The 25589-nt window shown below is 49.4% G+C and overlaps 1 protein-coding gene across 4 annotated transcripts in view; it reads left to right on the top strand.

Annotated features, from left to right (window-relative positions):
- The window catches only part of SLC4A5 (solute carrier family 4 member 5), a 169952-nt gene that overhangs the window by 81147 nt on the left and 63216 nt on the right, over window positions 1-25589 (top strand). For all 4 annotated transcript variants that reach the window (XM_089662644.1, XM_089662648.1, XM_089662647.1 and 1 more), the window contains exons 10-14: window positions 5168-5255; window positions 9680-9834; window positions 14333-14476; window positions 17752-17926; window positions 22771-22904. In XM_089662644.1, coding sequence (XP_089518770.1) covers window positions 5168-5255; window positions 9680-9834; window positions 14333-14476; window positions 17752-17926; window positions 22771-22904 — 696 coding nt within the window. The remainder of the gene's footprint in view (window positions 1-5167; window positions 5256-9679; window positions 9835-14332; window positions 14477-17751; window positions 17927-22770; window positions 22905-25589) is intronic.

Genomic DNA, 25589 nt, shown 5'->3' on the forward strand with positions numbered 1-25589 from the left:
AACCCCCTCACATCGTATACGTTCCATCATCCATATAGAACCTCCTCACATCGTATACGTTCCATCATCCATATAGAACCTCCTCACATCGTATATGTTCAATCATCCATATAGAACCTCCCCCTCCTCACATCGTATACGTTCCGTCATCCATATAGAACCTCCCCCCTCCTCACATCGTATACGTTCCGTCATCCATATAGAACCTCCCCCCTCCTCACATCGTATACGTTCCATCATCCATATAGAACCTCCCCCCTCACATCGTATACGCTCTATCATCCATATAGAACCTCCCTCCTCACATCATATACGTTCCATCATCCATATAGAACCTCCCCCTCCTCACATCGTATACGTTCCATCATCCATATAGAACCTCCCCTCCTCACATCGTATACGTTCCATCATCCATATAGAACCTCCCCTCCTCACATCGTATACGTTCCATCATCCATATAGAACCTCCCCCCCCCTCACATCGTATACGTTCCATCATCCATATAGTACCTCCCCCCTCACATCGTATACGTTCCATCATCCATATAGAACCTCCCCCTCCTCACATCATATACGTTCCATCATCCATATAGAACCCCCCCCCCCTCACATCGTATACGCTCCATCATCCATATAGAACCTCCCCCCTCACATCGTATACGTTCCATCATCCATATAGAACCTCCTCACATCGTATACGTTCCATCATCCATATAGAACCTCCTCACATCGTATATGTTCAATCATCCATATAGAACCTCCCCCTCCTCACATCGTATACGTTCCGTCATCCATATAGAACCTCCCCCTCCTCACATCGTATACGTTCCATCATCCATATAGAACCTCCCCTCCTCACATCGTATACGTTCCGTCATACATATAGAACCTCCCCCCTCACATCGTATACGCTCCATCATCCATATAGAACCTCCCTCCTCACATCATATACGTTCCATCATCCATATAGAACCTCCCCCTCCTCACATCGTATACGTTCCATCATCCATATAGAACCTCCCCTCCTCACATCGTATACGTTCCATCATCCATATAGAACCTCCCCTCCTCACATCGTATACGTTCCATCATCCATATAGAACCTCCCCCCCCCTCACATCGTATACGTTCCATCATCCATATAGTACCTCCCCCCTCACATCGTATACGTTCCATCATCCATATAGAACCTCCCCCTCCTCACATCATATACGTTCCATCATCCATATAGAACCTCCCCCCCCCCTCACATCGTATACGCTCCATCATCCATATAGAACCTCCCCCCTCCTCACATCGTATACGTTCCATCATCCATATAGAACCTCCCCTCCTCACATCGTATACGCTCCATCATCCATATAGAACCTCCTCACATCGTATACGTTCCATCATCCATATAGAACCTCCCCCTCCTCACATCGTATACGTTCCGTCATCCATATAGAACCTCCCCCCTCCTCACATCGTATACGTTCCGTCATCCATATAGAACCTCCCCCCTCCTCACATCGTATACGTTCCATCATCCATATAGAACCTCCCCCTCCTCACATCGTATACGTTCCGTCATCCATATAGAACCTCCCCCTCCTCACATCGTATACGTTCCGTCATCCATATAGAACCTCCCCTCCTCACATCGTATACGTTCCGTCATACATATAGAACCTCCCCCCTCACATCGTATACGCTCCATCATCCATATAGAACCTCCCCTCCTCACATCGTATACGTTCCATCATCCATATAGAACCTCCCCTCCTCACATCGTATACGTTCCATCATCCATATAGAACCTCCCCCCTCCTCACATCGTATACATTCCATCATCCATATAGAACCTCCCCCTCCCCTCACATCGTATACGTTCCATCATCCATATAGTACCTCCCCCCTCACATCGTATACGTTCCATCATCCATATAGAACCTCCCCTCCTCACATCGTATACGCTCCATCATCCATATAGAACCTCCCCCCCCTCACATCGTATACGCTCCATCATCCATATAGAACCTCCCCCCCCCCTCACATCGTATACGTTCCATCATCCATATAGAACCTCCCCCCCCTCACACCGTATACGTTCCGTTATCCATATAGTACCTCCCCCCTCACATCGTATACGTTCCATCATCCATATAGAACCTCCCCCCTCCTCACATCGTATACGTTCCGTCATCCATATAGAACCTCCCCCCTCCTCACATCGTATACGTTCCATCATCCATATAGAACCTCCCCCCCCTCACATCGTATACGTTCCGTTATCCATATAGTACCTCCCCCCTCACATCGTATACGTTCCATCATCCATATAGAACCTCCCCCCTCCTCACATCGTATACGTTCCATCATCCATATAGAACCTCCCCTCCTCACATCGTATACGCTCCATCATCCATATAGAACCTCCCCCCTCCTCACATCCTACACGTTCCGTCATCCATATAGAACCTCCTCTCCTCACATCGTATACGTTCCATCATCCATATAGAACCTCCTCACATCGTATACGTTCCGTCATCCATATAGAACCTCCCCACCCACATCGTATACGTTCCATCATCCATATAGAACCCCCCCTCACATCGTATACGTTCCATCATCCATATAGAACCCCCTCACATCGTATACGTTCCATCATCCATATAGAACCTCCTCACATCGTATACGTTCCATCATCCATATAGAACCTCCTCACATCGTATACTTTCCATCATCCATATAGAACCTCCTCACATCGTATACGTTCCATCATCCATATAGAACCTCCCCCTCCTCACATCGTATACGTTCCATCATCCATATAGAACCTTTTCACATCGTATATGTTCAATCATCCATATAGAACCTCCCCTCCTCACATCGTATACGTTCCGTCATACATATAGAACCTCCCCCCTCACATCGTATACGTTCCATCATCCATATAGAACCTCCCCCTCCTCACATCGTATACGTTCCATCATCCATATAGAACCTCCTCACATCGTATACGTTCCATCATCCATATAGAACCTCCTCACATCGTATATGTTCAATCATCCATATAGAACCTCCCCCCTCACATCATATACGTTCCATCATCCATATAGAACCTCCCCTCCTCACATCGTATACGTTCCGTCATCCATATAGAACCTCCCCCCTCCTCACATCGTATACGTTCCGTCATCCATATAGAACCTCCCCCCTCCTCACATCATATACGTTCCATCATCCATATAGAACCTCCCCCTCCTCACATCGTATACGTTCCGTCATCCATATAGAACCTCCCCCTCCTCACATCGTATACGTTCCATCATCCATATAGAACCTCCCCTCCTCACATCGTATACGTTCCGTCATACATATAGAACCTCCCCCCTCACATCGTATACGCTCCATCATCCATATAGAACCTCCCCTCCTCACATCGTATACGTTCCATCATCCATATAGAACCTCCCCTCCTCACATCGTATACGTTCCATCATCCATATAGAACCTCCCCTCCTCACATCGTATACGTTCCATCATCCATATAGAACCTCCCCCCCTCACATCGTATACGTTCCATCATCCATATAGAACCTCCCCTCCTCACATCGTATACGTTCCGTCATACATATAGAACCTCCCCCCTCACATCGTATACGCTCCATCATCCATATTGAACCTCCCCTCCTCACATCGTATACGTTCCGTCATACATATAGTACCTCCCCCCTCACATCGTATACGTTCCATCATCCATATAGAACCTCCCCCTCCTCACATCGTATACGTTCCGTCATCCATATAGAACCTCCCCTCCTCACATCGTATACGTTCCATCATCCATATAGAACCTCCCCCCCTCACATCGTATACGTTCCATCATCCATATAGAACCTCCCCCCCCCCTCACATCGTATACGTTCCGTTATCCATATAGAACCTCCCCCCTCCTCACATCGTATACGTTCCATCATCCATATAGAACCTCCCCCCTCACATCGTATACGTTCCATCATCCATATAGAACCTCCCCTCCTCACATCGTATACGTTCCATCATCCATATAGAACCTCCCTCCTCACATCGTATACGCTCCATCATCCATATAGAACCTCCCCTCCTCACATCGTATACGTTCCATCATCCATATAGAACTCCCCTCCTCACATCGTATACGTTCCATCATCCATATAGAACCTCCCCCCTCCTCACATCGTATACGTTCCATCATCCATATAGAACCTCCCCCCCTCACATCGTATACGTTCCATCATCCATATAGAACCTCCCCCCCCCCCTCACATCGTATACGTTCCGTTATCCATATAGAACCTCCCCCCTCCTCACATCGTATACGTTCCATCATCCATATAGTACCTCCCCCCTCACATCGTATACGTTCCATCATCCATATAGAACCTCCCCTCCTCACATTGTATACGTTCCATCATCCATATAGAACCTCCCCTCCTCACATCGTATACGTTCCATCATCCATATAGAACCTCCCCTCCTCACATCGTATACGTTCCATCATCCATATAGAACCTCCCCTCCTCACATCGTATACGTTCCGTCATCCATATAGAACCTCCTCACATCGTATACGTTCCATCATCCATATAGTACCTCCCCCCTCACATCATATACGTTCCATCATCCATATAGAACCTCCCCCCCTCACATCGTATACGTTCCATCATCCATATAGTACCTCCCCCCTCACATCGTATACGTTCCGTTATCCATATAGAACCTCCCCCTCCTCACATCGTATACGTTCCATCATCCATATAGTACCTCCCCCCTCACATCATATACGTTCCGTTATCCATATAGAACCTCCCCCCTCCTCACATCGTATACGTTCCGTCATCCATATAGAACCTCCCCCTCCTCACATCGTATACGTTCCGTCATCCATATAGAACCCTCCCCCCTCAGGTCTGTCCTCCCGCCCTCTCTAATGCAGGAGGATTGTCAGTACCGGAGTCGGGATCAAAGGATTACAAATAATCAATAATTATTCTGAAGATCGGGATTAAATAAATGTATAAATGGATGAGCCCCGCCCTATAATATCCAACCTCCAATCACATTCCAGTATTCTCTTCATAGTAAATGTACACTTTTCCATTATAGCCAATAAGTATTGATCATATTGATCTCTGATTATCAGGTTCCTGTTTATTCTATTGGGTCCGATGGGGAAAGGAAAATCCTACACCGAGATTGGCCGAGCCATCGCAACCCTCATGGTGGACGATGTGAGTGTATCAATGGGCGGGGCCAGGGAATATCGGACTATTGATCCAGGGGATCTCCAATTATTGATCCAGGGGATCTCCAATTATTGATCCAAAGAATATCAGGCTACCATTCCAGGGGATATCGGGTTATTGATCCAGGGGATCTCCAATTATTGATCCAAAGAATATCAGATTACCAATCCAGAGGATATCAGGTTATTGATCCAGGGGATCTCCAATTATTGATCCAGGAGATCTCCAATTATTGATCCAAAGAATATCAGATTACCAATCCAGGGGTATCAGGTTATTGATCCAGGAGATCTCCAATTATTGATCCAGGAGATCTCCAATTATTGATCCAAAGAATATCAGACTACCAATCCAGGGGATATCGGGTTATTGAACCAGGGGATCTCCAATTATTGATCCAGGAGATCTCCAATTATTGATCCAGGGGATCTCCAATTATTGATCCAAAGAATATCAGATTACCAATCCAGGGGATATCAGGTTATTGATCCAGGAGATCTCCAATTATTGATCCAGGAGATCTCCAATTATTGATCCAAAGAATATCAGATTACCAATCCAGGGGTATCAGGTTATTGATCCAGGAGATCTCCAATTATTGATCCAGGAGATCTCCAATTATTGATCCAAAGAATATCAGACTACCAATCCAGGGTATATTGTGTTATTGATCCAGGGAATATCTAATTATGTATCCAGGGTATATCCAGTTATTGATCCAGGGGATATCTCATTATGGATCCAGGGGATGTTTGATTATTGATCTGGGGATATCTTATTATTGTTCCTGGGAATATCCAATTAGCGATCCAGGGAATATCAGATTAGTGATCCAAGGAATATCCGATTATTGATCCCGGGGATATCAGATTAGTGATCCAGGGAATATCTGATTATTGATCCAGGGAATATCCAATTATTGATCCAAGGAATATCTGATTATTGATCCAGGGAATATCCGATTATTGATCCAGGGAATATCCGATTATTGATCCAGGGAATATCCGATTATTGATCCAAGGAATATCCGATTATGGATCCAAGGAATATCTGATTATTAATCCAGGGAATATCTGATTATTGATCTAAGGAATATCTGATTATTGATCCAGGGAATATCTGATTATTGATCTAGGGAGTATATGATTATTGATCCAAGGAATATCTGATTATTGATCCAGGTAATATACAATTATTGTTATAGAAAATATCCTATTTTTGATACAGGGAAAATCCAATTACTGGTCCAGGGAATATCTGATTATTGATCCAGGGAAATTCTGATTATTGATTCAGGGAAATTCCAATTATTGGGCCAGGGAATATATTATTGATCCAGGGAATATCAGATTGTTGATCCTGGGGATATCTGATTATTGATCCAGGGAATATCTGATTATTGATCCATGGAAATTCTGATTATTGATCCAGAGAATATCCGACTATTAATCCAGGGGAAATGTGATTATTGGTCCAGGGAATATCTGATTATTGATCCAGGGAATATCCAAATATAGATCCAGAGAATATCCAACTATTGATCCAAAGAACATCCGAATATTGATCCAGGGAATATCTAATTATTGATCCAGACATTATCTGATTATTGATCCAGGGAATATCCAATTATTTGTCCAGAGAATATCCAATCACTGATCCAGACATTATCCGATGACCCAGGGGATATCTAATTATTTATCCAGAGAATATCCGATTATTGATCCAGGGGATATCCAATTATTGATACAGGCAATATCAGATTATTGATCCTGGGGATATCCAATTATTGATCCAGAGAATAGCTGATTATTGATCCAGGGAATATCTAATTATGTATCCAGGGGATATCCAATTATTGATCCAGGAAATATCATTTTATTGATCCAAGTAATATCTGCTTATTGATCTAGGGAATATACAATTGTTGTTATAGAAAATATCCTATTTTTGATCCAGGAAAAATCCAATTATTGATCCAGGGAATATCTGATTATTGATTCAGGGTATATGTGTTTATTGACCCAGGGAAATTCCAATTACACTGTTCAACAAATTTTTATTTTTTGCCAGTTTTGGAAACAAAAGGATCCATTTCTTAATGAATTTCACATTCTGAGTTCAAATATAACAATGAAATTTGTCAATTGGCTCTAGTTTTTCTGTAAACGGAAAGTTTTCTACTATAGGCGTAATGACTACATAATGCACAATAATTATATAGATAGATGTCTTTCCACAAATATAAAGCAAGTGATATTGATACATAACAAAGCCTAAATGGCATAATATATTGCATAGGATTACCAAGAACAATTATAGCCATAAGCTAAGTTGAATCATTTTAATACTTAGGATTCTCACTAGTTTTGTCTTCAGTTTGTGTCGGTTTTGCTTCTCTTGGCTTTTCTCTTGTATTCGAGGAAAGGGCTATCTCTTACAACTGCACGTGACTACACGCTTCAGGTTCTTCCTCACTTGACTCAACCACGAAGGATTCTGGTGCTTTAGGAATTGGTAGCCCCTCTCCATGAGGAACTGGACGTATTGCCGATGGAATATTTGGATAGTGCACAGATAACTTTTTCTTCTTATTTAGCCCTTTTACAATTGGAGGCACCATACAAAAGTAACAATTACTAACATGATCTGTTGGCTCTCTCCAAATCATTGGCACAGCGAAAGGCATAGATGCCTTTTTTCCATTCAACCATTGCTCCAGTGCCGTCCCACAAGAATTGCAGCATATATGTGGTGCCCGGCTCTTGTCCTGGTCTCCTATCTTGCAGCCAAAATACAAGTTGTAGGCTTTCTTAATCATTCCTGTTATCCTCCTTTTTTGTGAGATAAAAGTTATTTCACCGCAGATATAGCAGAAATTATCTGCTTTATTCACACAAGTTGGAGGCATTACTGAGTAGCCTATATAAGCAGAAAACCAAATGTAAAGACGAACTCCAATCAGCTACAGATACTGCAGCTTCTATGCAGTGAAGTGATGCAATTAAAGGCTAATATTGCATCATCTCAGTATACATGACATTTTCTATTGGTCACCAGTATCAATTGCGCAATATGCAGCTGAAGTTGCATCATAATTTTGAATGGCTTACGTCATTAGATGGGTGAATATATCATGGAAACTAGAGCCAATCAACAGTTTTTAGGGTCATTTTCGTTTTCAGCACCCCAAAATTATGTAAGATTAGCTAATTTTATGCCCAAAACTTTTTACCTGTTGAACAGTGTTATTGGTCCAGAGAATATATAATTATTAACTGGGGAATATCTGATTATTGATCCAGGGAATATCTGATTATTGATGCAGGTAATATCCATTTATTGATTCAGGGAAGGGAATATCTGATTATTGATTCAGGGAATTTCCAGGTATTGATTCAGGGGATATCTGATTGTCTCCTGGGGGATCATGAAGGAATTTTTTCTTCCTCTGGAGCAGACTGGATCATGTTTTGAGGGGATTTTTTGCCTTCCTCTAGATCAGCTGTAGGTTTTGCATTGTGTATATGGAGTTTTCTATTGGTTGAACTGGATGAAGTTGTGTCTTTTTTTCAGCCTAACTATATAACTCTGTGAATACCCCCAGTGTCCCAGGTTACTTCAGGAATATGCAGGTAACAAGCATGTGACGGAATGCCTGTCACCTGATTGGGTGGTTCCGTCAGAAAACAGCTTCCTCGCCACTGGGACACAAGACCAAGGCACTATAACTGGGCATTACACCCAAGTCTAGACGAGACTAGCTTAGATGCCAAACAGGTACTCTTTACTCCTCACATCAGGTTTGTTGTGAGCTGAATAATCTTCTTAGAGCCTCTGAGTCTAGGAAGGAGGGGGGTTGAAGCAGTCAATGCTGGTTTGGGCACAAAGACCCCAAATCTGTATCCTGGTCCTCCAGTTCTCAGAGTCTGTGTGTTTTGGGGAGACATGGATTTTAATCCGAAGTAAAACTACTCTGAAGGTCCCCCCCAGGAACACACCAAAGAACAGAGCCCCTGCAGATGCCAAGCAGTCCCCTCCAGAAGCTCCTGTCCCGGCTGGCTCTGTCACAAATCATCTAGAAAGGTGTTGGATCTTCTTTACTCGCAGAGGTAGTGCAGACGGAACTCCTGATTTCATTGTTCACCTGTCATTGCTTATCCTAGAACTCTAGGCTGTAGAAATAATGGACATACAAGAGACTAGACTCCACACACAATGCACTTCCATCCAACAGAAAACTCTCTCCAAATGTTCAGTCTGCTGGGGAAACAGGTTTGTAATCTGTAACCTTCAGTGCAGGAACCTCTGCAGCCCTCAAGGGACAAGCCAAGGAATGGGCCTGTGTTAGTCTATGGGAGATGTTTGTCCCAGTCGGAGTTCTGCTCTAATTCTGTCCTCTCATTGGTTAGCTCTTCAGTGACGTTGCATACAAAGCCCGGGACCGGGAGGATCTGATAGCCGGAATAGACGAATTCTTAGATGAAGTCATTGTTCTCCCACCTGGAGAGTGGGACCCGACCATCCGAATAGAACCTCCAAAAAAGATCCCATCTGCTGATCAGAGGTGAGCGCTCTGTGTCTGAAGATTTCATTCAGTCTGTGTCTATGTAACATGGGAGGTCAATAAAGGTTCATATATGTAGCATAAGGCCTCCATTCAGTGTCCTCCACCCCTCTCTGCCAATCCCTCTACTGGCCTCCATTCAGTGTCCTCCACCCCTCTCTGCCAATCCCTCTACTGGCCTCCATTCAGTGTCCTCCACCCCTCTCTGCCAATCCCTCCACTGGCCTCCATTCAGTGTCCTCCACCCCTCTCTGCCAATCCCTCTACTGGCCTCCATTCAGTGTCCTCCACCCCTCTCTGCCAATCCCTCCACTGGCCTCCATTCAGTGTCCTCCACCCCTCTCTGCCAATCCCTCTACTGGCCTCCATTCAGTGTCCTCCACCCCTCTCTGCCAATCCCTCCACTGGCCTCCATTCAGTGTCCTCCACCCCTCTCTGCCAATCCCTCTACTGGCCTCCATTCAGTGTCCTCCACCCCTCTCTGCCAATCCCTCCACTGGCCTCCACTCAGTGTCCTCCACCCCCCTCTGCCAATCCCTCTACTGGCCTCCATTCAGTGTCTTCCACCCCTCTCTGCCAATCCCTCCACTGGCCTCCATTCAGTGTCCTCCACCCCCCTCTGCCAATCCCTCCACTGGCCTCCATTCAGTGTCCTCCACCCCTCTCTGCCAATCCCTCCACTGGCCTCCATTCATGTCCTCCACCCCCCTCTGCCAATCCCTCCACTGGCCTCCATTCAGTGTCCTCCACCCCCCTCTGCCAATCCCTCCACCGGCCTCCACTCAGTGTCCTCCACCCCTCTCTGCCAATCCCTCCACCGGCCTCCACTCAGTGTCCTCCACTCCTCTCTGCCAATCCCTCCACAACTTTCCATTCAGTGTCCTCCACCCCTCGCTGCCAATCCCTCCACTGGCCTCCATTCAGTGTCCTCCACCCCTCTCTGCCAATCCCTACACTGGCCTCCATTCAGTGTCCTCCACACTTCTCTGCCAATCCCTACACTGGCCTCCATTCAGTGCCCCCACCAATACCTGCACTGGCCTCCACTCAGTGTCCTCCACCCTTCTCTGCCAATCCCTCCACTGGCCTCCATTCAATGTTCTCCACCCCTCTCTGCCAATCCCTCCACTGGCCTCCACTCAGTGTCCTCCACCCCTCTTTGCTAATCCCTCCACTGGCCTCCATTCAACGCTCTCCACCCCTCTCTGCCAATCCATCCACTGACCTCCAATCGCTGTCCTGCACATCTCTCTGCCAATCCTTCTACTGGCCTCCACTTGGTGTCCCCCCTCCCCCCTGCCAAGTCCTGCACTGACCTCCATTCAGTGTCCTCCACTCCTCTCTGCCAATCCCTCCACTGGCCTCCAATCAGTGTCTTCCTCTCATCTCTGCCAATCCCTCCACTGGCCTCCAATCAGTGTCTTCCTCTCATCTCTGCCAATCCCTCCACCTGCCTCCAGTTGTCCAACAAATGGAATTCAATTTATTAAAAACAACATAAGAAGCCATTTACAACTCTGCCCCGAGCTCCATGACCCCTCTAGTTTCAAAATTTCACCCTAACCGTCCCTTCTGCTCCTCCCTCAACCTCCTGGACTGCCATGATCATCTCCAGGACTTCTCCAGAGCCTCTCCGCACCCCTATCTCTCCAGCTATCGCCTACTCTGACCACCTGTAAGTGATCCCTACAATCTCATCTCTTGGGGGAACGTTTCCTCCATGCGCTCCTCCCACCATCCGGTATTCGTTGTGTTGTAGCCGTGTCCTGTCATATATCTGCTGTATAATAATAGCGTGCTGTAGCCGTGTCCCGTCATATATCTGCTGTATAATAATAGCGTGTTGTAGCCGTGTCCCGTCATACTCTCATCTGCTGTATAATAATAGCGTGTTGTAGCCGTGTCCCGTCATACTCTCATCTGCTGTATAATAATAGCGTGTTGTAGCCGTGTCCCGTCATATATCTGCTGTATAATAATAGCGTGTTGTAGCCGTGTCCCGTCATATATCTGCTGTATAATAATAGCGTGTTGTAGCCGTGTCCCGTCATGCTCTCTTCTGCTGTATAATAATAGCGTGTTGTAGCCGTGTCCCGTCATACTCTCATCTGCTGTATAATAATAGCGTGTTGTAGCCGTGTCCCGTCATACTCTCATCTGCTGTATAATAATAGCGTGTTGTAGCCGTGTCCCGTCATATATCTGCTGTATAATAATAGCGTGTTGTAGCCGTGTCCCGTCATGCTCTCTTCTGCTGTATAATAATAGCGTGTTGTAGCCGTGTCCCGTCATACATCTGCTGTATAATAATAGCGTGTTGTAGCCGTGTCCCGTCATACATCTGCTGTATAATAATAGCGTGTTGTAGCCGTGTCCCGTCATATATCTGCTGTATAATAATAGCGTGTTGTAGCCGTGTCCTGTCATACATCTGCTGTATAATAATAGCGTGTTGTAGCCGTGTCCTGTCATACATCTGCTGTATAATAATAGCGTGTTGTAGCCGTGTCCCGTCATACATCTGCTGTATAATAATAGCGTGTTGTAGCCGTGTCCCGTCATGCTCTCTTCTGCTGTATAATAGCATGTTGTAGCCGTGTCCCGTCATGCTCTCATCTGCTGTATAATAATAGCGTGTTGTAGCCGTGTCCCGTCATGCTCTCTTCTGCTGTATAATAATAGCGTGTTGTAGCCGTGTCCCGTCATGTATCTGCTGTATAATAATAGCGTGTTGTAGCCGTGTCCCGTCATACATCTGCTGTATAATAATAGCGTGTTGTAGCCGTGTCTCGTCATATATCTGCTGTATAATAATACCGTGTTGTAGCCGTGTCCCGTCATGCTCTCTTCTGCTGTATAATAATAGCGTGTTGTAGCCGTGTCCCGTCATACATCTGCTGTATAATAATAGCGTGTTGTAGCCGTGTCCCGTCATACTCTCATCTGCTGTATAATAATACCGTGTTGTAGCCGTGTCCCGTCATGCTCTCTTCTGCTGTATAATAGCGTGTTGTAGCCGTGTCCCGTCATATATCTGCTGTATAATAATAGCGTGTTGTAGCCGTGTCCCGTCATGCTCTCTTCTGCTGTATAATAGCGTGTTGTAGCCGTGTCCCGTCATACTCTCATCTGCTGTATAATAATAGCGTGTTGTAGCCGTGTCCCGTCATGCTCTCTTCTGCTGTATAATAGCGTGTTGTAGCCGTGTCCCGTCATGCTCTCTTCTGCTGTATAATAGCGTGTTGTAGCCGTGTCCCGTCATACATCTGCTGTATAATAATAGCGTGTTGTAGCCGTGTCCCGTCATGTATCTGCTGTATAATAATAGCGTGTTGTAGCCGTGTCCCGTCATGCTCTCTTCTGCTGTATAATAGCGTGTTGTAGCCGTGTCCCGTCATGCTCTCTTCTGCTGTATAATAGCGTGTTGTAGCCGTGTCCCGTCATGTATCTGCTGTATAATAATAGCGTGTTGTAGCCGTGTCCCGTCATACATCTGCTGTATAATAATAGCGTGTTGTAGCCGTGTCTCGTCATATATCTGCTGTATAATAATAGCGTGTTGTAGCCGTGTCTCGTCATATATCTGCTGTATAATAATACCGTGTTGTAGCCGTGTCCCGTCATGCTCTCTTCTGCTGTATAATAATAGCGTGTTGTAGCCGTGTCCCGTCATACATCTGCTGTATAATAATAGCGTGTTGTAGCCGTGTCCCGTCATACTCTCATCTGCTGTATAATAATAGCGTGTTGTAGCCGTGTCCCGTCATGCTCTCTTCTGCTGTATAATAGCGTGTTGTAGCCGTGTCCCGTCATATATCTGCTGTATAATAATAGCGTGTTGTAGCCGTGTCCCGTCATGCTCTCTTCTGCTGTATAATAGCGTGTTGTAGCCGTGTCCCGTCATACTCTCATCTGCTGTATAATAATAGCGTGTTGTAGCCGTGTCCCGTCATACATCTGCTGTATAATAATAGCGTGTTGTAGCCGTGTCCCGTCATACTCTCATCTGCTGTATAATAATAGCGTGTTGTAGCCGTGTCCCGTCATGCTCTCTTCTGCTGTATAATAGCGTGTTGTAGCCGTGTCCCGTCATACTCTCATCTGCTGTATAATAATAGCGTGTTGTAGCCGTGTCCCGTCATACTCTCATCTGCTGTATAATAATAGCGTGTTGTAGCCGTGTCCCGTCATACTCTCATCTGCTGTATAATAATAGCGTGTTGTAGCCGTGTCCCGTCATGCTCTCTTCTGCTGTATAATAGCGTGTTGTAGCCGTGTCCCGTCATACATCTGCTGTATAATAATAGCGTGTTGTAGCCGTGTCCCGTCATGCTCTCTTCTGCTGTATAATAATAGCGTGTTGTAGCCGTGTCCCGTCATATATCTGCTGTATAATAATAGCGTGTTTTGGATTCTCGTCTTCATGTACAATAAAGGGAAATATTCCACCAATCAGACTAATGAAGACGGTTTCTGGCTCTCCCACCTTCTACTACAGGAAATCGGTTTTCTCTGTGAATGAAGCCGGGCAGATGAATGGATCAGCCGGAGGGGTTGGTGGCGGCAGTGGAGGAGGTCCAAGTGAAGACGGTGAGATGCCTGGAGCCCATGAGATTGGAGAGGAACTTTCCTGGACAGGCAGGTGAGTCCTCCATCTGAGTCTTCTGTCCTCCAGTCTGGAGGTGGGCTATGGTCCATCAGACATGGGACCCCAACACCAGGAACTGGGGGGCTCGCTGTCAGCCGAATATCTCGGGGAGTCTCACTTCTCACCCAATCAGGAACTGAACATCCATCTCCGGATACATATAGAGTGGATGTCCTGATTTCTCACCTTAATTGGCCCCATGATGAGTCCCGATAGAGGACAACCTCAGGAGGAAGGCATCCTGGGGAGTGTTTGTTTTCAATAAAGTTGTTGAAGGATTACAGCCTGGCGTTGTGCGGCTCAGTAATTGGCTGATTACAATTCATAGCCGGTTGTACGGAGCACAGCGGCTGCATCCGCCATCGAGAGTTTCCAGTCAGATCTGTACATGTATGGGGCAGATATAAGTCAGTGTTGGGGCTCGTCTGCACGCACTTCGACTTCAGCACACGCTAAAGCGCCTCAACGTGCATTTCTGACGTGTTTCTGATGCTTCGGTGCCTTTTTGAAGCTTTACTGAAGCCTGGCAGATGCCGTGTGTGAGCTGATGTCTCATATCTGCAATACAAAGCCGAGGGAAAGCTGATGAAAGCCCCTCAAATGCCGCAGGCGCTGTTAGCGAGCGTTGCCATAGACTTCTATGGAGGCTTCGGAGACACTTTGAAGCACCAAGAAAGTGACACGGGGGGGGGGGATAATATCTGAAGCACCGAGAAAGCGACACGGGGGGGGGGATAATATCTGAAGCACCAAGAAAGCGACACGGGGGGGGGGGTATAATATCTGAAGCACCAAGAAAGCGACACGGGGGGGGGGGATAATATCTGAAGCACCAAGAAAGCCACACGGGGGGGGGGATAATATCTGAAGCACCAAGAAAGCCACACGGGGGGGGGGGGGATAATATCTGAAGCACCAAGAAAGCCACACGGGGGGGGGGATAATATCTGAAGCACCAGGAAAGCGACACGGGGGGGGGATAATATCTGAAGCACCAGGAAAGCGACACGGGGGGGGGGATAATATCTGAAGCACCAGGAAAGCGACACGGGGGGGGGATAATGTCTGAGGCACCAGGAAAGCGACACGGGGGGGGGATAATATCTGAAGCACCGAGAAAGCGACACGGGGGGGGATAATATCTGAAGCACCAGGAAAGCGACACGGGGGGGGGGGATAATATCTGAAGCACCGAGAAAGCGACACGGGGGGGGGAGGGATAATATCTGAAGCACCAAGAAAGCGACACGGGGGGGGGGATAATATCTGAAGCACCGAGAAAGCGACACGGGGGGGGGATAATATCTGAAGCACCAGGAAAGCGACACGGGGGGGGGGGATAATATCTGAAGCACCAAGAAAGCGACACGGGGGGGGGGGGGATAATATCTGAAGCACCAGGAAAGCGACACGGGGGGGGGGGATAATATCTGAAGCACCAGGAAAGTGACACGGGGGGGGGGGGATAATATCTGAAGCACCAGGAAAGTGACACGGGGGGGGGGGATAATATCTGAAGCACCAGGAAAGTGACACGGGGGGGGGGGGATAATATCTGAAGCAAAGCAAAAGCCAGGTGTGAACAGGACAGTACGGTGAGCATTGGATTTAGAGGGAGGAGCTTTGATTGGCATTCAGGGTGCTTAATAAAGCGTCCAATGCCAGGCAGTGCAAACGTGGCCTAACAAAGGTATACAGGAACACCCGTGTATGACCCATGTATGATCCATGTATGACCCATGTATGACCCGTGTATGATCCATGTATGACCCATGTATGACCCGTGTATGATCCATGTATGATCCATGTATGACCCGTGTATGACCCATCTGTATCCCACATATCTGCCATGTTCCTGTAGTCCACGTGCGATTGTTCCTGTAGGCCACGTGTGATTGTTCCTGTAGTCCACATGTGATTGTTCCTGTAGGCCACGTGTGATTGTTCCTGTAGGCCACGTGTGATTGTTCCTGTAGTCCACATGTGATTGTTCCTGTAGTCCACATGTGATTGTTCCTGTAGACCACGTGATTGTTCCTGTAGTGCACATGCGATTGATCCTGTAGTTCACATGCGATTGTTCCTGTAGTCCACATGCTATTGTTCCTGTAGACCACGTGATTGTTCCTGTAGTCCACATCTGATTGTTCCTGTAGACCACGTGATTGTTCCTGTAGTCCACATCTGATTGTTCCTGTAGACCACGTGATTGTTCCTGTAGACCACATGTGATTGTTCCTGTAGACCACATGTGATTGTTCCTGTAGTCCACATCTGATTGTTCCTGTAGTCCATATGATTGTTCCTGTAGACCACGTGATTGTTCCTGTAGACCACATGTGATTGTTCCTGTAGTCCACATCTGATTGTTCCTGTAGACCACATGATTGTTCCTGTAGTCCACGTGTGATTGTTCCTGTAGTCCACATGTGATTGTTCCTGTAGTCCACATGTGATTGTTCCTGTAGTCCACATGCGATTGTTCCTATAGTCCACATGCGATTGTTCCTGTAGTCCACATGCGATTGTTCCTGTAGTCCACATGCGATTGATCCTGTAGTCCACATGTGATTGTTCCTGTAGTCCACGTGTGATTGTTCCCGTAGTCCACGTGCGATTGTTCCCGTAGTCCACGTGCGATTGTTCCCGTAGACCACGTGATTGTTCCCGTAGTCCACGTGTGATTGTTCCTGTAGTCCACGTGGGATTGTTCCTGTAGTCCACGTGGGATTGTTCCTGTAGTCCACGTGGGATTGTTCCTGTAGTCCACGTGTGATTGTTCCTGTGAATCTTCCTGTAGTCCACGTGTGATTGTTCCTGTAGTCCACGTGTGATTGTTCCAGGAGTCCACGTGTGATTGTTCCTGTAGTCCACGTGTGATTGTTCCTGTAGTCCACGTGTGGTTGTTCCAGGAGTCCACGTGTGATTGTTCCTGTAGTCCACGTGTGGTTGTTCCTGTAGTCCACGTGTGATTGTTCCAGGAGTCCACGTGTGATTGTTCCTGTAATCCACGTGTGATTGTTCCTGTAGTCCATGTGATTGTTCCTGTAGACCACGTGTGATTGTTCCTGTAATCCACGTGTGATTGTTCCTGTAGTCCACGTGTGATTGTTCCTGTAGTCCACGTGTGATTGTTCCTGTAGTCCACGTGTGATTGTTCCTGTAGTCCACGTGTGATTGTTCCTGTAATCCACGTGTGATTGTTCCTGTAGTCCACGTGTGATTGTTCCTGTAGACCACGTGTGATTGTTCCTCCATCCTCCTCCCAGGTTCTGTGGAGGACTGTATCTGGACATGAAGCGGAAGCTCCCGTGGTTCCTCAGTGACTTCTATGACGCCTTCCACATCCAATCCATCTCCGCCATTCTCTTCATCTACCTCGGCTGTATAACCAACGCCATCACATTCGGGGGGCTGCTGGGCGATGCCACAGACAACTACCAGGTACCGGAACCATTGGGGGAGGGTGGGGGCCCCTGTGGCCCCTAAGTAGGAAATGTCAGGTCCTGGTGATGCCATCTATGAGCCAATAGATAGAGAGATAGAAATACATTGGAGGGATGGATGGATGGATGGGTAGAAGTGGATAGAATGGATGGATGGGGACATGGATGGATGGATGGATGGGGACATGGATGGATGGAGGGATGGGGACATGGATGGATGGATGGAGGGATGGGGACATGGATGGATAGAGGGATGGGGACATGGAGGGATGGAGGGATGGGGACATGGATGGATGGAGGGATGGGGACATGGATGGATGGAGGGATGGGGACATGGATGGATGGAGGGATGGGGGGATGGATGGAGGGATGGGGACATGGATGGATGGATGGAGGGATGGGGACATGGATGGAGGGATGGGGACATGGATGGATGGAGGGATGGGGACATGGATGGATGGATGGATGGGAGACATGGATGGATGGAGGGATGGGGACATTGATGGATGGAGGGATGAGGACATGGATGGATGGATGGATGGGAGACATGGATGGATGGAGGGATGGGGACATTGATGGATGGAGGGATGGGGACATGGATGGATGGATGGATGGGAGACATGGAGGGATGGGGACTTGGATGGATGGATAGGGACATGGATGGATGGATGGGGACATGGATGGAGGGATGGAGACATGGATGGAGGGATGGATGGGGACATGGAGGGATGGGGACTTGGATGGATAGATGGGGGCATGGATGGATGGGAGACATGGATGGATGGAGGGATGAAGACATGGATGGAGGGATGGATGGGGACATGGATGGAGGGATGGATGGGGACATGGATGGAGGGATGGATGGGGACATGGAGGGATGGAGACTTGGATGGGGACATGGATGGAGGGATGGATGGGGACATGGATGGAGGGATGGATGGGGACATGGAGGGATGGATGGGGGCATGGATGGATGGGAGACATGGATGGATGGAGGGATGGATGGGGACATGGATGGAGGGATGGATGGGGACATGGATGGAGGGATGGATGGGGACATGGATGGAGGGATGGATGGGGACATGGAGGGATGGATGGGGACATGGATGGAGGGATGGATGGGGACATGGATGGATGGGGACATGGATGGAGGGATGGATGGGGACATGGATGGAGGGATGGATGGGGACATGGAGGGATGGATGGATGGGGACATGGATGGAGGGATGGATGGGGACATGGATGGATGGGGACATGGATGGATGGATGGGGACATGGATGGAGGGATGGATGGGGACATGGAGGGATGGAGACATGGATGGAGGGATGGATGGGGACATGGAGGGATGGGGACTTGGATGGATGGATGGATGGATGGATGGGAGACATGGATGGATGGGGACATGGATGGAGGGATGGATGGGGACATACATGGATGGAGGGATGGATGGGGACATGGAGGGATGGGGACATGGAGGGATGGATGGGGACATGGATGGAGGGATGGATGGAGACATGGATGGATGGATGGATGGATGGGGACATGGATGGAAGGATGGATGGGGACATGGATGGAGGGATGGATGGGGACATGGAGGGATGGGGACATGGAGGGATGGATGGGGACATGGATGGAAGGATGGATGGGGACATGGATGGATGGATATATGGGGACATGGATGGAGGGATGGATGGGGACATGGATGGATGGATGGATGGATGGGGACATGGATGGAGGGATGGATGGGGACATGGATGGAGGGATGGATGGGGACATGGATGGATGGGGACATGGATGGATGGATGGGGACATGGATGGAGGGATGGATGGGGACATGGAGGGATGGAGACATGGATGGAGGGATGGATGGGGACATGGAGGGATGGGGACTTGGATGGATGGATGGATGGATGGATGGGAGACATGGATGGATGGGGACATGGATGGAGGGATGGATGGGGACATACATGGATGGAGGGATGGATGGGGACATGGAGGGATGGGGACATGGAGGGATGGATGGGGACATGGATGGAGGGATGGATGGAGACATGGATGGATGGATGGATGGATGGGGACATGGATGGAAGGATGGATGGGGACATGGATGGAGGGATGGATGGGGACATGGAGGGATGGGGACATGGAGGGATGGATGGGGACATGGATGGAAGGATGGATGGGGACATGGATGGATGGATATATGGGGACATGGATGGAGGGATGGATGGGGACATGGATGGAGGGATGGATGGGGACATGGATGGAGGGATGGATGGGGACATGGAGGGATGGATGGGGACATGGATGGAGGGATGGATGGGGACATGGAGGGATGGATGGGGACATGGAGGGATGGATGGGGACATGGAGGGATGGATGGGGACATGGAGGGATGGATGGATGGATGGGGACATGGATGGAGGGATGGATGGGGACATGGATGGAGGGATGGATGGGGACATGGATGGAGGGATGGATGGGGACATGGAGGGATGGAGACATGGATGGGGACATGGAGGGATGGGGACTTGGATGGATGGATGGGAGACATGGATGGATGGAGGGATGGGAGACATGGATGGATGGAGGGATGGGGACATGGATGGATGGATGGGGACATGGATGGATGGATGGATGGGGACATGGATGGAGGGATGGGGACATGGATGGATGGAGCCGACATGGATGGATGGATGGGGACATGGAGGGATGGGGACATGGATGGATGGAGCCGACATGGATGGATGGATGGAGACATGGATGGAGGGATGGGAACATGGATGGATGGATGGATGGATGGGGACATGGATGGAGGGATGGGGACATGGATGGATGGATGGGGACATGGATGGATGGATGGATGGAGCTGACATGGATGGATGGATGGATGGGGACATGGAGGGATGGATGGATAGAGCCGACATGGATTACTTCTATGAGATATCAGATGTGCTGAGTCCTCCATATATTATCAGCAGAACAAAGCCGGCGCCACTCCTCATTATTCATTTGAATAGTTTTGCCCCCGTGACCCCCCCCCCATTCCATGCTCCACCAGTCATGTGACTTGTTATACCGCCCCTCCCCCCGGTTCTTGCTCCATTAGTCATGTGACATGTTTTGCCCCTCCCCCCATTCCATGCTCCACCAGTCATCTGATGTGTTTTGCCCCCCCCCCCGCCATTCCCGGCTCCACCAGTCATGTGATGTGTTTTCCCCCCCCATTCTGTGCTCCACCAGTCATTTTGTGTGTTTTGCCTCCCCCCCGTTCCGTGCTCTACCGGTCATGTGATGTGTTTTGCCCCTCCCCCCGTTCCGTGCTCCCCAGTCATGTGACGTGTTTCCCCCCCCATTCCGTGCTCCCCAGTCATGTGACATGTTTTGCCCCTCCCCATTCCGTGCTCCCCAGTCATGTGACGTGTTTCCCCCCCCATTCTGTGCTCCCCAGTCATGTGACATGTTTTGCCCCCTCCCCCCATTCCGTGCTCCACCAGTCATGTGACATGTTTTGCCCCTCCCCATTCCGTGCTCCACCAGTCATGTGACGTGTTTCCCCCCCCATTCTGTGCTCCCCAGTCATGTGACATGTTTTGCCCCCCCATTCCGTGCTCCCCAGTCATGTGACGTGTTTTGCACCCCCCCCCCCCCATTCCGTGCTCCACCAGTCATGTGACGTGTTTCCCCCCCCCATTCCGTGCTCCCCAGTCATGTGACGTGTTTTGCCCCTCCCCCCATTCCGTGCTCCACCAGTCATGTGACGTGTTTCCCCCCCCATTCCGTGCTCCCCAGTCATGTGACATGTTTTGCCCCCCCATTCCGTGCTCCCCAGTCATGTGACGTGTTTTGCCCCTCCCCCCATTCCGTGCTCCACCAGTCATGTGACGTGTTTCACCCCCCATTCCGTGCTCCCCAGTCATGTGACATGTTTTGCCCCCCCATTCCGTGCTCCCCAGTCATGTGACGTGTTTCCCCCCCCATTATGTGCTCCCCAGTCATGTGACGTGTTTTGCCCCTCCCCATTCTGTGCTCCACCAGTCATGTGACGTGTTTCCCCCCCCATTCCGTGCTCCCCAGTCATGTGACGTGTTTTGCCCCTCCCCCCATTCCGTGCTCCACCAGTCATGTGACGTGTTTCCCCCCCCATTCCGTGCTCCCCAGTCATGTGACATGTTTTGCCCCCCCATTCTGTGCTCCCCAGTCATGTGACGTGTTTTGCCCCTCCCCCCATTCCGTGCTCCACCAGTCATGTGACGTGTTTCACCCCCCATTCCGTGCTCCCCAGTCATGTGACATGTTTTGCCCCCCCATTCTGTGCTCCCCAGTCATGTGACGTGTTTCCCCCCCATTATGTGCTCCCCAGTCATGTGACGTGTTTTGCCCCTCCCCATTCTGTGCTCCACCAGTCATGTGATGTGTTTCCCCCCCCATTCTGTGCTCCCCAGTCATGTGACATGTTTTGCCCCCCCCATTCCGTGCTCCCCAGTCATGTGACATGTTTTGCCCCCTCCCCATTCCGTGCTCCCCAGTCATGTGACGTGTTTCCCCCCCCCATTCTGTGCTCCCCAGTCATGTGACATGTTTTGCCCCCCCCATTCCGTGCTCCCCAGTCATGTGACATGTTTTGTCCCCCCCCATTCCGTGCTCCCCAGTCATGTGACGTGTTTCCCCCCCCCATTATGTGCTCCCCAGTCATGTGACGTGTTTTGCCCCTCCCCATTCTGTGCTCCACCAGTCATGTGATGTGTTTCCCCCCCCATTCTGTGCTCCCCAGTCATGTGACATGTTTTGCCCCCCCCATTCCGTGCTCCCCAGTCATGTGACGTGTTTTGCCTCGGCAGGGGGTGATGGAGAGCTTCCTGGGCACAGCAATGACGGGCTCCGTGTTTTGTCTGTTTGCTGGACAACCTCTCATCATCCTGAGCAGCACCGGCCCCATCCTCATCTTCGAGAAGCTTCTCTTTGATTTCAGCAAGTAAGTGGAACCCACAGAGGGGTCATGTGATTCCATGCCAGTGATGTCATACGTCCTCCTACATGTCCATCATGGCTTCATCTTCACATCCAATAGACCTCAATGGTCCTAGCAGAGTGTGTATAGGTGCTGGAGGTAGGTACTCCTCTCCTCTGGGGTACCTTCTGTAAACGGATGGAAGAGTCATACTTCCATGGCACTCGTCACATGATCCCTCACCTGGTCACATGTCCATTATAATATTTGGGGTACACAGAGGCTTACAATCATAACTGAATCCCGGACAAGTCTGAGGAAACACTCCATTGTGATAATCTGATGGTAGGACAAAACCGGGCGTGGCTTCCCACATTCACAGGGATGGAGGCCAATGGAGACACGTCAATCTGGAGAAATAATGAGGAATAAGAAAGAGAGACATAAGATGGGGTCTATGGGTGGGAGCTATGGATGGGGTCTATGGGTGGGAGCTATGGGTGGGGTCTATGGGTGGGAGCTATTGATGGGGTCTTTGGGTGGGAGCTATGGATGGGGTCTATGGGTGGGGTCTATGGGTGGGAGCTATGGATGGGGTCTATGGGTGGAACCTATGGGTGGGGTCTATGGGTGGGAGCTATGGATGGGGTCTATGGGTGGAACCTATGGGTGGGAGCTATGGATGGGGTCTATGGGTGGAACCTATGGGTGGGAGCTATGGATGGACACTATGGATGGGGTCTATTGGATGGAGTCTACAGATAAAGTCTATGGATTGATAATACGGATGAGGTCTATGGATGGGGTCAGTGGATGGTTCTATGGATGGAGGCTATGGGTGGAATATATGTATGGAGTCTATGGATGAGGTCTATGGATAGGGTCTATGGATGGGGTCAGTGGATGGGTTCTATGAATGAGCCTATGGATGGAGTCTATGGATGGAGTCTATGGATAGAGTCTATGGATGGGGTCTATGGATAGTCTATGGATGGGGTCTATAGATGGGGTCAGTGGATGGGGTCTATGGATGGAGACTGTGGATGGAGTCTATGGGTGGAATATATGGATGGGGTCTGTGGATGGGGTCTGTGGATGGGGTCTATGGATGGGGTCTATGGATGGGGTCTATGAATGGGGTCTATGGATGGGGTCTGTGGATGGGGTCTGTGGATGGGGTCTGTGGATGGGGTCTATGGATGGGGTATGTGGGTGGGGTCTTTGGATGGGGTCTGTGGATGGAGTATACAGATGAGGTCTATGGATGGGTTCTATGGATGGGGTCTGTGGATGGGGTCTGTGGATGGGGTCTGTGGATGGGGTCTATGGATGGGGTCTGTGGATGGGGTCTATGAATGGGGTCTGTGGATGGGGTCTGTGGATGGGGTCTATGGATGGGGTCTGTGGATGGGGTCTATGGATGGAGACTGTGGATGGAGTCTATGGGTGGAATATATGGATGGGGTCTGTGGATGGGGTCTGTGGATGGGGTCTGTGGATGGGGTCTGTGGATGGGGTCAGTGGATGGGGTCTGTGGATGGGGTCTATGGATGGGGTCTGTGGGTGGGGTCTATGGGTGGGGTCTTTGGATGGGGTCTGTGGATGGAGTATATGGATGAGGTCTATGGATGGGTTCTATGGATGGGGTCTGTGGATGGGGTCTGTGGATGGGGTCTATGGATGGGGTCTGTGGATGGGGTCTATGGATGGGGTCTGTGGGTGGGGTCTATGGGTGGGGTCTTTGGATGGGGTCTGTGGATGGAGTATATGGATGAGGTCTATGGATGGGTTCTATGGATGGGGTCTATGGATGGGGTCTATGGATGGGGTCAGTGGATGGGGTCTGTGGATGGGGTCAGTGGATGGGGTCTGTGGATGGGGTCTGTGGATGGGGTCTGTGGATGGGGTCTGTGGATGGGGTCAGTGGATGGGGTCAGTGGATGGGGTCTGTGGATGGGGTCTGTGGATGGGGTCAGTGGATGGGGTCTGTGGATGGGGTCAGTGGATGGGGTCAGTGGATGGGGTCTGTGGATGGGGTCAGTGGATGGGGTCTGTGGATGGGGTCAGTGGATGGGGTCAGTGGATGGGGTCAGTGGATGGGGTCTGTGGATGGGGTCAGTGGATGGGGTCAGTGGATGGGGTCAGTGGATGGGGTCAGTGGATGGGGTCAGTGGATGGGGTCTGTGGATGGGGTCTGTGGATGGGGTCTGTGGATGGGGTCTGTGGATGGGGTCAGTGGATGGGGTCAGTGGATGGGGTCAGTGGATGGGGTCAGTGGATGGGGTCTGTGGATGGGGTCAGTGGATGGGGTCAGTGGATGGGGTCAGTGGATGGGGTCAGTGGATGGGGTCTGTGGATGGGGTCTGTGGATGGGGTCAGTGGATGGGGTCTGTGGATGGGGTCAGTGGATGGGGTCAGTGGATGGGGTCAGTGGATGGGGTCAGTGGATGGGGTCAGTGGATGGGGTCAGTGGATGGGGTCTGTGGATGGGGTCAGTGGATGGGGTCTGTGGATGGGGTCTGTGGATGGGGTCAGTGGATGGGGTCTGTGGATGGGGTCTGTGGATGGGGTCAGTGGATGGGGTCAGTGGATGGGGTCAGTGGATGGGGTCTATGGATGGGGTCAGTGGATGGGGTCTATGGATGGGGTCTATGGATGGGGTCTTTGAAGCTCAGTGCAGGATGTTCTCAGCTGCAATTACAGCCAATC

Source organism: Staurois parvus, unplaced genomic scaffold (assembly GCF_062004578.1).
Source record: "Staurois parvus isolate SC_StPar_1 unplaced genomic scaffold, SC_StPar_1.0 ptg001509l, whole genome shotgun sequence".
In the NCBI taxonomy this organism is placed as follows: Eukaryota; Metazoa; Chordata; class Amphibia; order Anura; family Ranidae; genus Staurois; species Staurois parvus.